General features: G+C 38.4%; 2 protein-coding genes across 4 annotated transcripts; both read left to right on the top strand.

Annotated features, from left to right (window-relative positions):
• The first annotated feature begins 1,008 nt into the window (after positions 1-1,008).
• On the top strand, positions 1,009-3,138 carry LOC103929329 (bifunctional epoxide hydrolase 2-like). Its single transcript, XM_048582347.1, is given in 5 exon segments — positions 1,009-1,271; positions 1,385-1,599; positions 2,061-2,075; positions 2,077-2,228; positions 2,331-3,138. Coding segments are annotated over 5 exon segments (459 nt in total). The 5' UTR covers positions 1,009-1,201; the 3' UTR covers positions 2,338-3,138.
• A 1,642-nt stretch (positions 3,139-4,780) lies between these two features.
• Positions 4,781-13,535, top strand: LOC108865729 (disease resistance protein RPV1). Of its 3 annotated transcripts, none has more exons than XM_048582335.1 (6): positions 4,781-5,556; positions 5,794-6,880; positions 6,996-7,274; positions 7,378-8,217; positions 8,312-8,989; positions 9,287-9,413. In XM_048582335.1, the coding sequence occupies exons 1-6, from the start codon at positions 4,796-4,798 to the stop codon at positions 9,332-9,334; spliced, it is 3,693 nt and encodes a 1,230-aa protein (XP_048438292.1). In that variant the 5' UTR covers positions 4,781-4,795; the 3' UTR covers positions 9,335-9,413. The 3 variants fall into 3 exon arrangements, with proteins under 3 accessions (XP_048438292.1, XP_048438291.1, XP_048438290.1); XM_048582334.1 differs by having other exon boundaries at positions 6,993-7,274; XM_048582333.1 differs by lacking the exons at positions 6,996-7,274; positions 7,378-8,217; positions 8,312-8,989; positions 9,287-9,413 and adding exons at positions 10,941-11,219; positions 11,323-12,498; positions 12,593-13,535.
• Positions 13,536-13,790: the final 255 nt, after the last annotated feature.

The following is a 13,790-nucleotide window of genomic DNA, read 5'->3' as shown; positions in this document are numbered from 1 at the left end:
TCATCTAAAATACGGAAGTAGTGATTCAAGCTTGAGTACAGACAACAAAAGATGCAAGTTTTACAAATTTTTCCCTTGTAGAATTCGAGAAATCCTGCCTTTTTATAGGAAAGCTATAAACCCTAGAAGATGTGTGTATGTATAGATATATAGACTCGGTGAGTCAACTCGGAGGCCCAGACCACATGGTGACATTGTGACGTCATGGGCTAGCTATCCCTTGTGCGAAAGCACCGGCGATCTTGTAACTCTATACAAACCACGTGGAAACGACATTAGCGTTTGGGAATTAATCTAATACTAAAGAGGGTGAAATTTCCTTGGGAATTGTTATTAGCACTTCAAAAATTTCATTCTACACTCCAAACATTCTATATTAGGAAAGAAAAATACAAGTATAGAATAAGATTTTTGAAGTGTCAATAACACTTCTCATTTCCTTTTCACCCTTTTTATTCTTAGTAAGTTAAAATAATAAAACATAAAAATGAAGGATGATATAGTAATTATAAAAACTAAAACTATCAAATCTGTCTCCTACTTTTTCTCCATCTATTTAAACCGACTTTTTATATGTATATATTTAAAAAAATTCTTAGTATTTTTTAGTTTTTTTTTCCAATTAACTTGCTTAATTTAAAAAATCTTTTTTTTTTCCTTTAACTCCATAGATATTTGTTGGAATCTCCTGTTTGTTTAGGTTGGTACATATGGTAAACAAAATACAAGTCTCCTTTTTCCTTTTGTTTTGGCATCCCAGAAGTTTTTCTTGTCATTAGTACTAATTTGATTAAAAGGAAATTAATTCATTTGGATGATCCGAGTGCGGATTCGAAGTAGAGAAATGCTAAGGGCTCTCTCAAAAGTTGAATTCTCTATAGATCTTGACATTTTGTGTTAATTCATGTGCCAATATTTTACAATATTGTTCCAAAAACATGAGATGCAAAGAGTCTATGGAGAGCCCACTTTTGATAGCCTCCTTTGCATTTCTCTGCGAAATATCACTAAACTTGAGAGCTAGTTGGTAATTATATTCAACTTTAGGACGAACACTTTCTGATGTTATTGGCTATGAAGATTTAGGGCTTTGGAAATTGTATTCAACTTTGCATACATTTTCTGAACTAGAACTTAACTCTCTGTCTGTCTCTCTCTCTCTCTCTCTCTCTCTCTCTCTTGTTCGTAAGGGAAGACTGAAATGGAACAAATACAGCACAAGTACATCACCGTACAAGGCCTAAAGCTCCACGTTGCCGACATCGGAACAGGTCAGAATATCTTCCTCCCCACTTCCTCATCCGTACCCCGTACTTATTTTTTTTTAGTAAAATCGAACACGAACACAATCGATCAATCGCCGTCTTTCTCTGTTTTTATATAGGTCCCAATGTGACCGTGTTCCTCCATGGTTTCCCTGAAATTTGGTACTCGTGGCGGCACCAGATGATTGGTCTGGCCCACTCCGGCTTCCGAGCCATTGCTCCCGATTATCGCAGACACGGACTCTCCGACCCGCCTTCCCAACCAGACAAAGCCTCCTACCACGACCTCATCAGTGTCCTCTTTGGAATTCTCGTTTCCCTTGCTATTCCTAAGGTACAAACTTTTTAGATACACTTTTTTATTTTTAATTTTTGGCCTTTTTTGTTTATAATTTTGGCTAGAAATTGAGCTTCAAATTTGAAAGTTGGTTCTTTGTTTCATTAATCATTGTTTGGTTGTTATTACAAGTTTGATTGGAAAAGCAATTTGTTGTAATCAAATTTAGATGACATTTGTGATTTCCAAACTCCAATTTTCTACGCGCGTTTGTTCATATTGGGTTGAATAAATCAAAGAAGAATTAAAGATACAAAAAACAGGAGAGTGTAGCAGGAGAACGAGAGTGTGAAAATCTCTACATCGTGCATTTATTTGCTTTGTTGTTTGTCCAGCAAATGAAAAGCTTATTGTTTGAAGGATTATAACATTTATATTTCCTTATGTGCCAATCATATTATGCAGTAAGAGCTTAAGAGAATTGCAATGTAACACGTTTGATCATAAATTTTACGTAGGTTTTCCTCGTCGGAAAAAAAATTTGGAGCTTGGCCAGCGTACTTATTTTCCCTTGCATACCCAGATAGGGTCTTGGGAGTTACAACAATCGGAGTGCCAATCATGCCACCAAGCCTTCTAAATTCGATAAAAAGTTCCCTGAGGTCTTCTACATTTCAAGACGGCAGGTGTGCATTTTCTTGGTCTTGTTATCTATATCTATGCCATGACTAGTTTGCTTACAAGTTACAACTTACTGTTACCACTACTATTGGAACCTGGCCGGGCAGAGGCTGATTTTGGGCGCTTTGATGCGAAAACAGTTGTTTGGAACATTTACATCCTTTTCTCCAGAAGTGAAATACCAATAGCTGCAGAAAACCAGGAGATCATGGACTTGGTGGATCCATCTAACCCTCTTCCCCCTTGGTTCACCAAGGAAGATCTTGCAGCATATGGAGCTCTGTATGAGAAATCGGGCTTCCAAACTGCACTGCACATTCCGTATAGGAAACGCATTTGATCTTCGAATCACTACTACTTCCGCATACTAGAAGAGTTAATGAAAAAAACATTGTTATCGAATCATCAGACCTATCATTTGAAATTAGTTTAACCCTGCTAGCTTGAACTTTACGTTATGTATTGGTAGGGCACTTAGAGAAGAATTCGGCTTGACGAATCTAATTGTTAAAGTTCATGCACTTTATATCATGGGAGGCAAGGATTATGCAAACAAATTTCCAGGGATAGATTACTACATCGACATTGGGAGGGTGAAAAGTTTGTCCCCAATTTGAATATTCAATTCATGTCCGAAGGATCGCATTTCGTTCAAGAACAGTCGCCGGAAGGTTAATTAGCTTATCATTACCTTCCTTGAAAAGCACGTTTGATTGCTAATGCATGTGTGAAGATTGCCAAAGACGAAGTGTTATTTATAGAAGCCTTTGCAGAGGTTTTATGTGAACCACTGGGAAATTATGCATGTGATTCGATAATCTGAACAATATTTTATCTTAATTTATACAAAAGATTGCTTTGTAATTTTGACATGTAATGTTTTTCAAATACTACATTAAGACTTGATTTGTTGCATGCTTTATTGTGATAAGAATTTGCTGTTAAAGGCACGCAATAAGAAAGTAACAACTGAATATCAAACTTGTCATTTATATGAGTTAAACATTACTCTCTCACTCACACGTGGAAAAGAGAATCACAAATTATAAAAAAGGTGAAAACTTATTTTTTTTAAACATTATTTAACCAAAAGTCAATAAGACCAAGAGATAGAAATCAGTGAGAGAGAGAGGGAGAGTGAAATGAGCTAAAGAAGTGAAGGAGAAGGACAGACTTGTATTGAGTTAGACAACAGGAAAAGGCAAAAAGGTACTCTATCTTTCGACATATGAATGACACGTTAACGTGAGCGACATTGAAGAAAAACTTAGGGATCACACACCTTTTTAATTTTCGATCGTCGGAACGGATGAATTGAAAAAGATAAACGGACAAAAATTAATAAAGGTTGTGTGGATAGCACATCCCAAAACTTAATGAAGCTAATGGTATACGATAAATGAGACACGTTTACATATTTTAAAAAGTAAGTAAATTGGATCAAAATAAGTTTCAAGAGGCAGAGTAAGATTTTTTCACACTTTCAAAGGTGCACCAGTAATTAAGCCTTTTAACTATTGTCTATATAAATTTGAAAAAGATATATGAGTGAGAATATATTTTTTTCAAAATGCTTATAGATTTTCATGTACATGCCCATTTTTTCATGACAATTAGGACCCTCATATGCATGTATAGTTGTATTTCCAAAAATACCACTCATGCATGATGATGGAGTTGCATGGTTTCTGCTCTTCCTTGTTAATAATGCTGCTAAACTCAATGCCTGCAACTTTATTCAGTGCGAGGATTAACTTTCTTGTTAACTAGTTGTTTAAAATCCGTGTCAATGACAAGTTCACAACCTGAAATCTCATAGTTATAATCCCTTTTTTCGATGGGCTATATAGAATATGTCTTGGCCTATAGGTGCAGTTGCTGGTGGTCTATTACTCCGAGTGTACTATGACTTGTGAAATTATTCCAACAAAACTAAAGATAGTTGGAATTCATAATCTTGCTAGCAGGGAAAATAAAATTACACGGGACCAAACCAAGTGGGAATGCTCTAATAATATCTTGGACCAAATTAAGGGTTAAGGTTTATGTCCATAGATTAAGTATAATTTTTTTTTTATTTCATGTTAATAAAATTTTCTAATACCGCTAACATTATCTATAAAGAAATCCATAAAAAAAAAAAAACCAACTAATTTGTTCTTTTCCAAACTAGATTGACCAAAATTAAAACAGGTATGAAAGCGGACATAATTGACGCGCATGATTGACCAAAATTAAAGGAAACTCGCCAAAAATGAAGAAAAAAGTAAAGGGAAATGGAAAAGGCTGAGGGAAATGGGGTCCACAACCCATGTGCAATCCTAATTGCATTATTGGCATAGAGTTGACGGGTAAACGCACATGATTGACGCCAAAAATGAAGAAAAAAGCAAAGGTAAAGGGAAATGGCTGAGGGAAATGGGGCCCAGCCTGATGGGTTGTCGGGTAATTGCATTATTGGCAGGATAATCCGGGATTGTGTAATAGGGTACTTCAAATTAACTCTTGCAGTGAAGTCTTGCAGAAGAAAGAAAATCAATATCGCCAAAAACCTTCAATTTGCCTAAAGAAAATGAAGGAAATGGATACCTGGTCGAGCTTAGGGAAGCTGTTAACTCTGGTGGTGGTGTTATTGTCCTACCACCTTGCGGCTCGCAATTCCGGTCTTGTCTTTGATGTCCTCATCTTCCTCCTCTGCTCCCTCGGCCTCGTCTTTCGCCAAATGAATGTCTCAGTCCCCGATAAAGCCTCGTCATCCTCCTCCTCCTCCTTGCCCGCATCCTCATCCTCATCCTCATCGTCCTCCTCCACCTCCTCGCCCTCATCCTCATCGTCGTCCTCCGCCTCCTTGTCCTCGTCCTCCTCCTCAAAAGGTTCGCTCTACGATGTGTTCATAAGCTTCAGAGGCGAAGGCACACGTAAAAAATTCACGGGCCACCTCTATGAAGCATTAACAAGGGCTGGAATCAATGCTTTTATTGACGACGAAGAACTAAAAAAGGGAGAAGAATTAACAACCGCATTTGAAAGGGCAATCCAAGGTTCTAAGATCTCTATCATCGTCTTCTCTAGACAGTATGCGAACTCCAGCTGGTGCCTCGAGGAGCTGGTTAAGATCATGGAGTGTAGAAGAACGCTGGGGCAGTTAGTTTTGCCGATATTCTATGACATTGATCCTTCTCATGTCAGGAAACAGACTGGCAGTTTTGGACAATCGTTTCAGGACCATATAGATGAAAAGAAGGTAGAGAGTTGTAAGGTAGAGAGGTGGAGAACTGCTCTTACTAAAGCTTCGAATTTGTCTGGCTGGGATCTCCAAAACACTTTGGACGGGTAATTACTAATTTCTTCTCTTATAAAATCATACAATAAAGCTTCAACTGATTTTGTTTGTTTGTGTTTCTAATTTGAATTTTTAATTGATGTTTGCTAAGTTTAAACGCAACACCTCAAAGAAATTTGTCTTAAATAAAATCTCTAGTCATGATAAGTAATTTTGTGTATTAGTTCAATTTCGTCTTGTAGTTGTATAACAATCTTCGTTTTGCTTCTCAATTTGACTAATGCCAGGCATGAAGCAAAGTTCATCAAGATGATTACTAAGGAAGTCACTAGGAAGCTGAACAACACATATTTAGACGTAGCGCCCTACCCAGTCGGAATAGATTCTCGAGTGCAAGATATCAGTAAATATTTATGCATCAGAGATTCAGATGATGTTCGGGTGATTGGAATTTTGGGCATGGGTGGAATAGGTAAAACAACGCTTGCTAAAGCCGTTTATAATCGATTTTCTGACAGGTTTCAAGGTAAAAGTTTCCTTGAAAAAGTGAGGGAAAAGAAACTAGAAAATTTGCAAAAACAACTTCTTTTTGATATCTTGCAAACCAAGACAAAGGTAAGCAGTGTTGCTGCAGGGACCGTCTTGGTAAGGGAAAGATTTCGACGCTTAAAGGTACTTGTCATATTTGATGATGTGGACGATGTGAAGCAGCTACGTGAATTAGTTGGAAATTGCCACTCTTTTGGCCCAGGGAGCAGAATTATCATCACAACTAGAAACGAACGTGTGCTAAAAGAATTTGCAGTTGATAAGATATATCAGGCGAAAGGAATGGACCAAGAAGAAGCTCTTGAGCTCCTAAGTTCACATGCTTTCAGAAGTAGTTGTTGTCCTAGACAATATCTTGTGCTCGCAAAAGAAGTAGTCAATTACTGTGAAGGATTGCCGCTGGCTCTTGAAGTTTTAGGATCTACTCTTTTCAAACGAAGTGTAGATGAATGGAGAAGTATATTGGATGAATTGAAAATGATTCCTCGTGGAGAAATTCAGGCACAACTGAAAATAAGCTACGACGGGCTAAATGATAATTACAAGAGGCAGATATTCCTCGATATAGCTTGTTTTTTTATCGGAATGGACAAGAACGATGTCATGCAAATCTTGGATGGTTGTGGCTTTTATGCAACAACAGGAATCGAGGTCCTCCTTGACCGGTGCCTTGTAACTATTAATGGAGAAAACAAGATTATGATGCATGATTTGCTTCGGGATATGGGCAGAGATATCGTGCATGCAGAAAAACCCAATTTTCCTGGAAAACGGAGTAGATTGTGGCATCCTGAAGATGTAAATGATGTATTGATAGACAAATCTGTAAGTACTTTCCCAATTGAACTTTATGTTAAACGTGTAAGCATATGTAAGTTAGTAATTGAACTTTTTTCCATGCAAAGCCTTCTCTTATTTGGAGTCTGTTTTCGGATAGCAGGGAACTGAAAAAGTTGAAGGGCTGGCTTTGGATTTGCCAAGTGTTAAAGAGATTAGTTTCAGTACTGAGGCGTTTAGAAATATGAAGAGACTGAGATTGCTCCAACTAAACTACGTTCGACTTGCTGGGGGATACCAATGTCTTTCCAAAAATCTAAGATGGCTGTGCTGGCATGGATTCCCATTGGAGTTCATACCAATAGAACTGTGTCAACCAAACATAGTCGCTATCGACATGCGGTACAGCAGCCTCAAACAAGTTCTTTGTGGGGATTCTGGGGTACGTACAATGTAACCTGAACCAAATTAGGAATTGTTTTTATGCTTTCTGTATTTTCTTTTTGGATTTTAATTTTTTATTTCAATTTTATTTTTCTTAACAGTTGCTGGATAAGTTGAAGATTCTAAATCTCAGCCACTCCCACGATCTAACACAATCGCCAGACTTTTCGAAACTCCCAAATCTTGAGAAATTGATACTCAAAGACTGTAAGAGGTTGGCTAAAGTTCACAAGTCCATCGGAGATCTCAAGAGTCTTGTGTTGGTGAATTTGAAAGACTGTGAAACGCTTAAGGCTCTCCCGAGGAGTTTCTACAAGTCGAAATCTGTCAAAACTCTTGTTCTCGATGGTTGTTCAAGATTCCAAAGCTTGCCTAATAACTTGGGAGAAATGGCATCATTGGTCACTCTTTCTGCAGATGGGACGGCCATAAAAGAAGTACCACCTTCCATCGGACGACTGGAGAAACTTGAGCGCTTATATTTGGGTAACTTGAAGTGTTCTTTGCAGCTACCTTCCTTACGAGGCTTACGCTCTTTAACAAAGTTATCTTTGGGACACTGCAATTTAATGGAAGTGCCTAATGATATTGGGAGTAGTCTACCTTGTTTATGGAGCTTAAATCTATGTAAGAATAATTTTCGGAGCCTTCCAAGCCTCAGTGGCCTGTCCATGCTTTTTCACCTACACTTGGATAGTTGCAGAAACCTTGTCGAGATCACAGATTTACCAAAAAGTTTGGGTATCCTGGGGATGGAGGACTGCTCTGCATTAGAAAGAATGCCAGATTTTTCAGGCATGTTGGCGACATTGGTGCATCTCGGTTCCCCGAAACTCATTGAATTTCCAGGCTTGGATAGCGCGTTTAACTCGGGCCTCACACTTTTTATGACAACACACAACAATGTCATAGACTTCATTCTTAAGGATGGCACGCTACAGGTACTCTCTCTCTTCCACACCACCGCCCTCTCCTCCCTCGCAAATGTGTGTTATCTATGTATTACTCACAAAAATCTTGTTCAACATGGTATAGGGATGGACAGGACGTGGATTCATGAATCTTGTAGGAAGACAAATTCCCACTTGGTTCAATCATGTCAACGAGGGTACCCAAGTCCGTTTTGAAGTGCCTAAGGAAATTGGTTGTAATGCAAAAGCGTTGACTGTGTGCCTGGCTTATTGTTCTTATACTCACAGCTGGGGTTCTTCTCATCGTTTTTTTCAGTCTTGTACTTATGTTATTAATCACACCAAGCGTACTAGTTTTGTTAACAGTGTGGAATTTGGTTTTTCCCATGGAGAGTACATTTGGCTGGAAAATTTTTTGTTGGCGGAAACTGAGTTCAATTTGGAAGAAGGCGATTCGGTCCATGTTATTGCAACTTCTCGTGCTGTTGAGGTGAAGAAAATAGGGGTACGTTTACTATGCGACAAAACTATGATTGCCGAAAGGGAAGGGTGGAGAATTTCAAATTCCATTTCTATCCCTTACACAGAGGCAGCGGCCTTGAAAGATATTTCTCGCGAATTTGATGATTTTGATGAGGATTATGATGAGGATGATGAGAATGATGAGGAGGAGGACCAAGACGATGAAGCTAATGATAAGGATGATGAGAATGATGATAATAATAACGATGAGGAGGACCAAGACGATGATGCTAATGATGAGGATGATGACAACCATGATGATGAGGATGGCGACAACTATGTAAGCTCGGAAACTTTCTGGTTTAATCAGCTAGTTTGTAGATAGCAGTTTATATTTTTGCATGCCTTGATCTGTTTTTAATACTTCTCTCTTTTTGAACTTTCTTGTTTCTGTGGGGGTTTAATTTAACTTATTAATGCATTTAAGGTTTTCCATATGTTCAGAGACGATGGCAGCATCTTGTGGTGACAGTTAGGGTATAGGCGTAGAACACTGATTGATCACAATTTTCTTGAACCATAGGATATAGGCGAACATAACTCTTATGTTCTACGACGTTGATCCTTCGCATGTCAGGAAACAGAGAGGCAGTTTTGGACAATCGTTTCAGGACCATATAGATGAAAAGAAGGTACAGAGTTGTAAGGTAGAGGGGTGGAGAACTGCTCTTTCTGAAGCTTCGAATTTGGCTGGCGGGGATCTCCAAAAAACTTTGGACGGGTAATTACTAATTTCTTCTCTTATGAATTTAGGCGTTAACGTACCTTTGCTTATTAATTTGGAAGCACGCGATTTCTTGGACCTCTTTTAATAAAATCATACAATAAAGCTTCAACTGATTTTGTTTGTTTGTGTTTCTAATTTGAATTTTTAATTGATGTTTGCTAAGTTTAAACGCAACACCTCAAAGAAATTTGTCTTAAATAAAATCTCTAGTCATGATAAGTAATTTTGTGTATTAGTTCAATTTCGTCTTGTAGTTGTATAACAATCTTCGTTTTGCTTCTCTGCTTGACTAATGCCAGGCATGAAGCAAAGTTTATCAGGATGATTACTGAGGAAGTCACTAGGATGCTGAACAACACATACTTAGACGTAGCGCCCTACCAAGTCGGAATAGATTCTCGAGTGCAAGATATCAGTAAATATTTATGCATCGGAGATTCAGATGATATTCGGGTGATTGGAATTTTGGGCATGGGTGGAATAGGTAAAACAACGCTTGCTAAAGCCGTTTATAATCGATTTTCTGACAGGTTTCGAGGTAAAAGTTTCCTTGAAAAAGTGAGGGAAAAGAAACTAGAAGAATTGCAAAGACAACTTCTTTCAAATATCTTGCAAACCAAGATAAAGGTAAGCAGTGTTGCTGCAGGGACCGCCTTGGTAGGGGAAAGATTTCGACGCTTAAAGGTACTTGTCATACTTGATGATGTAGATGATGTGAAGCAGTTACGTGAATTAGCTGGAAATTGCCACTCTTTTGGCCCGGGGAGTAGAATCATCATCACAACTAGAAACGAACATGTGCTAAAAGAATTTGCAGTTGATAAGATATATCAGGCGGAAGGAATGGACCAAGAAGAAGCTCTTGAGCTCCTAAGTTGGCATGCTTTCAGAAGTAGTTGTTGTCCTAATCAATATCTCGAGCTCGCAAGAAAAGTTGTCGATTACTGTGTAGGACTGCCGCTAGCTCTTCAAATTTTAGGATCTGGTCTATTCGAAGGGAAGTGTAGCAGAATGGAAAAGTACATTGGATAAATTGAAAATAATTCCTCCTGGAAAAATTCAGGCACAACTGAAAATAAGCTACGACGGGCTAAATGATGATTTGGAGAGGGGGATATTCCTCGATATAGCTTGTTTTTTTATCGGAATGGACAAGAACGATGTCATACAAATCTTGGATGGTTGTGGCTTTTGTGCAACAACAGGAATCAAGGTCCTCCTTGACCGATGCCTTGTAACTATTAATAGTGAAAACAAGATTATGATGCATGATTTGCTTCGGGATATGGGCAGAGATATCGTGCGTGCAGAAAATACCGATTTCCCTGAAGAACGGAGTAGATTGTGGCGTCCTGAAGATGTAAAAGCTGTATTGATAGACAAATCTGTAAGTACTTTCCCAATCGAACTTTATGTTAAACGTGTAAGCATATGTAAGTTCGTAATCTAACTTTTTTTCATGCAAAGCCTTCTCTTATTTGGAGTCTGTTTTTTCGAATAGCAGGGAACTGAAAAAATTGAAGGTCTGGCTTTGAATTTGCCGAGTCTTGAAGAGACCAGTTTCAGTACTGAGGCGCTTAGAAATATGAGGAGACTGAGATTGCTTCAACTAAATTACGTTCGGCTCGCTGGGGAATACCAACGTCTTTTCAAAAAATTAAGATGGCTGTGTTGGCATGGATTCCCATTGGAGTTCATACCAATAAAACTGTGTCAACCAAACATAGTCGCTATCGACATGCGGTACAGCAGCCTCAAACAAGTTCTTTGTAAGCATTCTGGGGTACGTACAATGTAACCTGAACCAAATTAGGAATTGTTTTTATGCTCTCTGTATCTTCTTTTTGGATTTTAATTTTTTATTTCAATTTTATTTTTCTTAACAGTTGCTGGATAAGTTGAAGATTCTAAATCTCAGCCACTCCCACGATCTAACACAATCGCCAGACTTTTCGAAACTCCCAAATCTTGAGAAATTGATACTCAAAGACTGTAAGAGGTTGGCTAAAGTTCACAAGTCCATCGGAGATCTCAAGAGTCTTGTGTTGGTGAATTTGAAAGACTGTGAAACGCTTAAGGCTCTTCCGAGGAGTTTCTGCAAGTTGAAATCTGTCAAAACTCTTGTTCTCGATGGTTGTTCAAGATTCCAAAGCTTGCCTGATAACTTGGGAGAATTGGCATCATTGGTCACTCTTTGTGCAGATGGGACGGCCATAAAAAATGTACCACCTTCCATCGGACGGCTGGAGAAGCTTGAGTACTTATCTTTGAGGAACTTGAAGTGTTCTTTGCAGCTACCTTCCTTACGAGGCTTACGCTCTTTAACAGAGTTACATTTGGAAGACAGCAATTTAATGGAAGTGCCTAATGATATTGGGAGTAGTCTACCTTGTTTAAAGTACTTATATCAAGATAACAATAATTTTCGGAGCCTTCCAAGCCTCAGTAGCCTCTCCCATCTTGTTTTCCTAAACTTGAAGTGTTGCAGAAACCTTGTCGAGATCACAGATTTACCACAAAGTTTGGTCACTCTTTCTGCAGATGGGACGGCCATAGAAAAAGTACCACCTTCCATCGGACGACTGGAGAACCTTGAGTACTTATCTTTGAGGAACTTGAAGTGTTCTTTGCAGCTACCTTCCTTACGAGGCTTACGCTCTTTAACAAGCTTAAATTTGGCGAACAGCAAATTAGAGGAAGTGCCTAATGATATTGGGAGTAGTCTACCTTGTTTACGGAGCTTATATCTAAATAACAATAATTTTCGGAGCCTTCCAAGCCTCAGTGGCCTCTCCCATCTTGATGATCTAATCTTGAGTGGTTGCAGAAACCTTGTCGAGATCACAGATTTACCACAACGTTTGAGAATCCTATACATGCACAACTGCTCTGCATTTGAAAGAATGCCAGATGTTTCAGGCATGTTGATGGCATGCGAACTCGGTTCCCCGAAACTCATTGAATTTCCAGGCTTGGATAGCGCGTTAAACTCGGGCCTCGACCTTAATATGACAACACACAACAATGTCATAGATTTCATTCTTAAGGATAGCACGCTACAGGTACTCTCTCTCTTCCACACCACCCCCCTCTCCTCCCTCGCAAATGTGTGTTATGTATGTATTACTCACAAAAATCTTGTTCAACATGGTATAGGGATGGACGGGATCTGGATGGATGAATCTTGTAGGAAGACAAATTCCCACTTGGTTCAATCATGTCAACGAGGGTACCCAAGTCCGTTTTGAAGTGCCTAAGGAAATTGGTTGTAATGCAAAAGCGTTGGCTGTGTGCATGGCTTATTGTCCTTATGATCACAACAGGAGTCCTTATGATCCCAACGGGGGTTCTTGTCTTATTATTGGGTCTCGTATTTATGTTATTAATCACACCAAGCGTACTAATTTTGTTAACAATGTGCTTGATGTTATTTCCGATGGAGAGTACATTTGGCTGGCAAATTTTTTGTTGCCGGAAACTGGGTTCAATTTGGAAGAAGGCGATTCGGTCCATGTTATTGCAACTCGTGGTAATGTTGAGGTGAAGAAAATAGGGGTACGTTTACTATGCGACAAAACTATGATTGCCGAAGGGGAACGGTGGAGAATTTCAAATTCCCTTTCTATCCCTTACAAAGAGGCCTTGAAATATATTTCTCGCGAAGTTGATGATTTTGATGAGGATTATGATGAGGATGATGAGAATGATGAGAATGATGAGGAGGAGGACCAAGACGATGAAGCTAATGATGAGGATGATGAGAATGATGATGATAATAATGATGAGGAGGACCAAGACGATGATGCTAATGATGAGGATGGCGACAACTATGTAAGCTAGGAAACTTTCTGGTTTAATCAGCTAGTTTGTAGATAGCAGTTTATATTTTTGCATGCCTTGATCTGTTTTTAATACGTTCTCTCTTTTTGAACTTTCTTGTTTCTGTGGGGGTTTAGTTTAACTTATTAATGCATTTAAGGTTTTCCATATGTTCAGAGACGATGGCAGCATTTTATGGTGACAGTTAGGGTTGGGTATTAGCATAAATAGTACATTGTAAGGTAAGAAAGGCAGTTAATGAAATACAGCATTCATCTCATATTTATTTAGGTATTCGGTGAACAAATTATTAAATATGACTTAAATTGATAAAAAAAAATAGACTCAGAAAATTTCTTAGTGTTTTCTATTGAATAGACTCAGAAAAATAACATACTCTTTCATTCTTTTTCTATTGAATAAAAAAAAAAATTACGATTTTCTTGAACACTGATTGATCACAATTTTCTTGAAACATAGGATATAGGCGAACATAACTCTTATATTACGACAAAAACAAAAAATAATACAAGAA

Source organism: the organism of the source record quoted next, unplaced genomic scaffold, assembly GCF_019419815.1.
Source record: "Pyrus x bretschneideri cultivar Hongxiangsu unplaced genomic scaffold, Pyrus_bretschneideri_v1 Contig19, whole genome shotgun sequence".
Lineage (NCBI taxonomy): Eukaryota > Viridiplantae > Streptophyta > Magnoliopsida > Rosales > Rosaceae > Pyrus > Pyrus x bretschneideri.
This window is presented reverse-complemented; position numbering and strand designations above follow the sequence as displayed.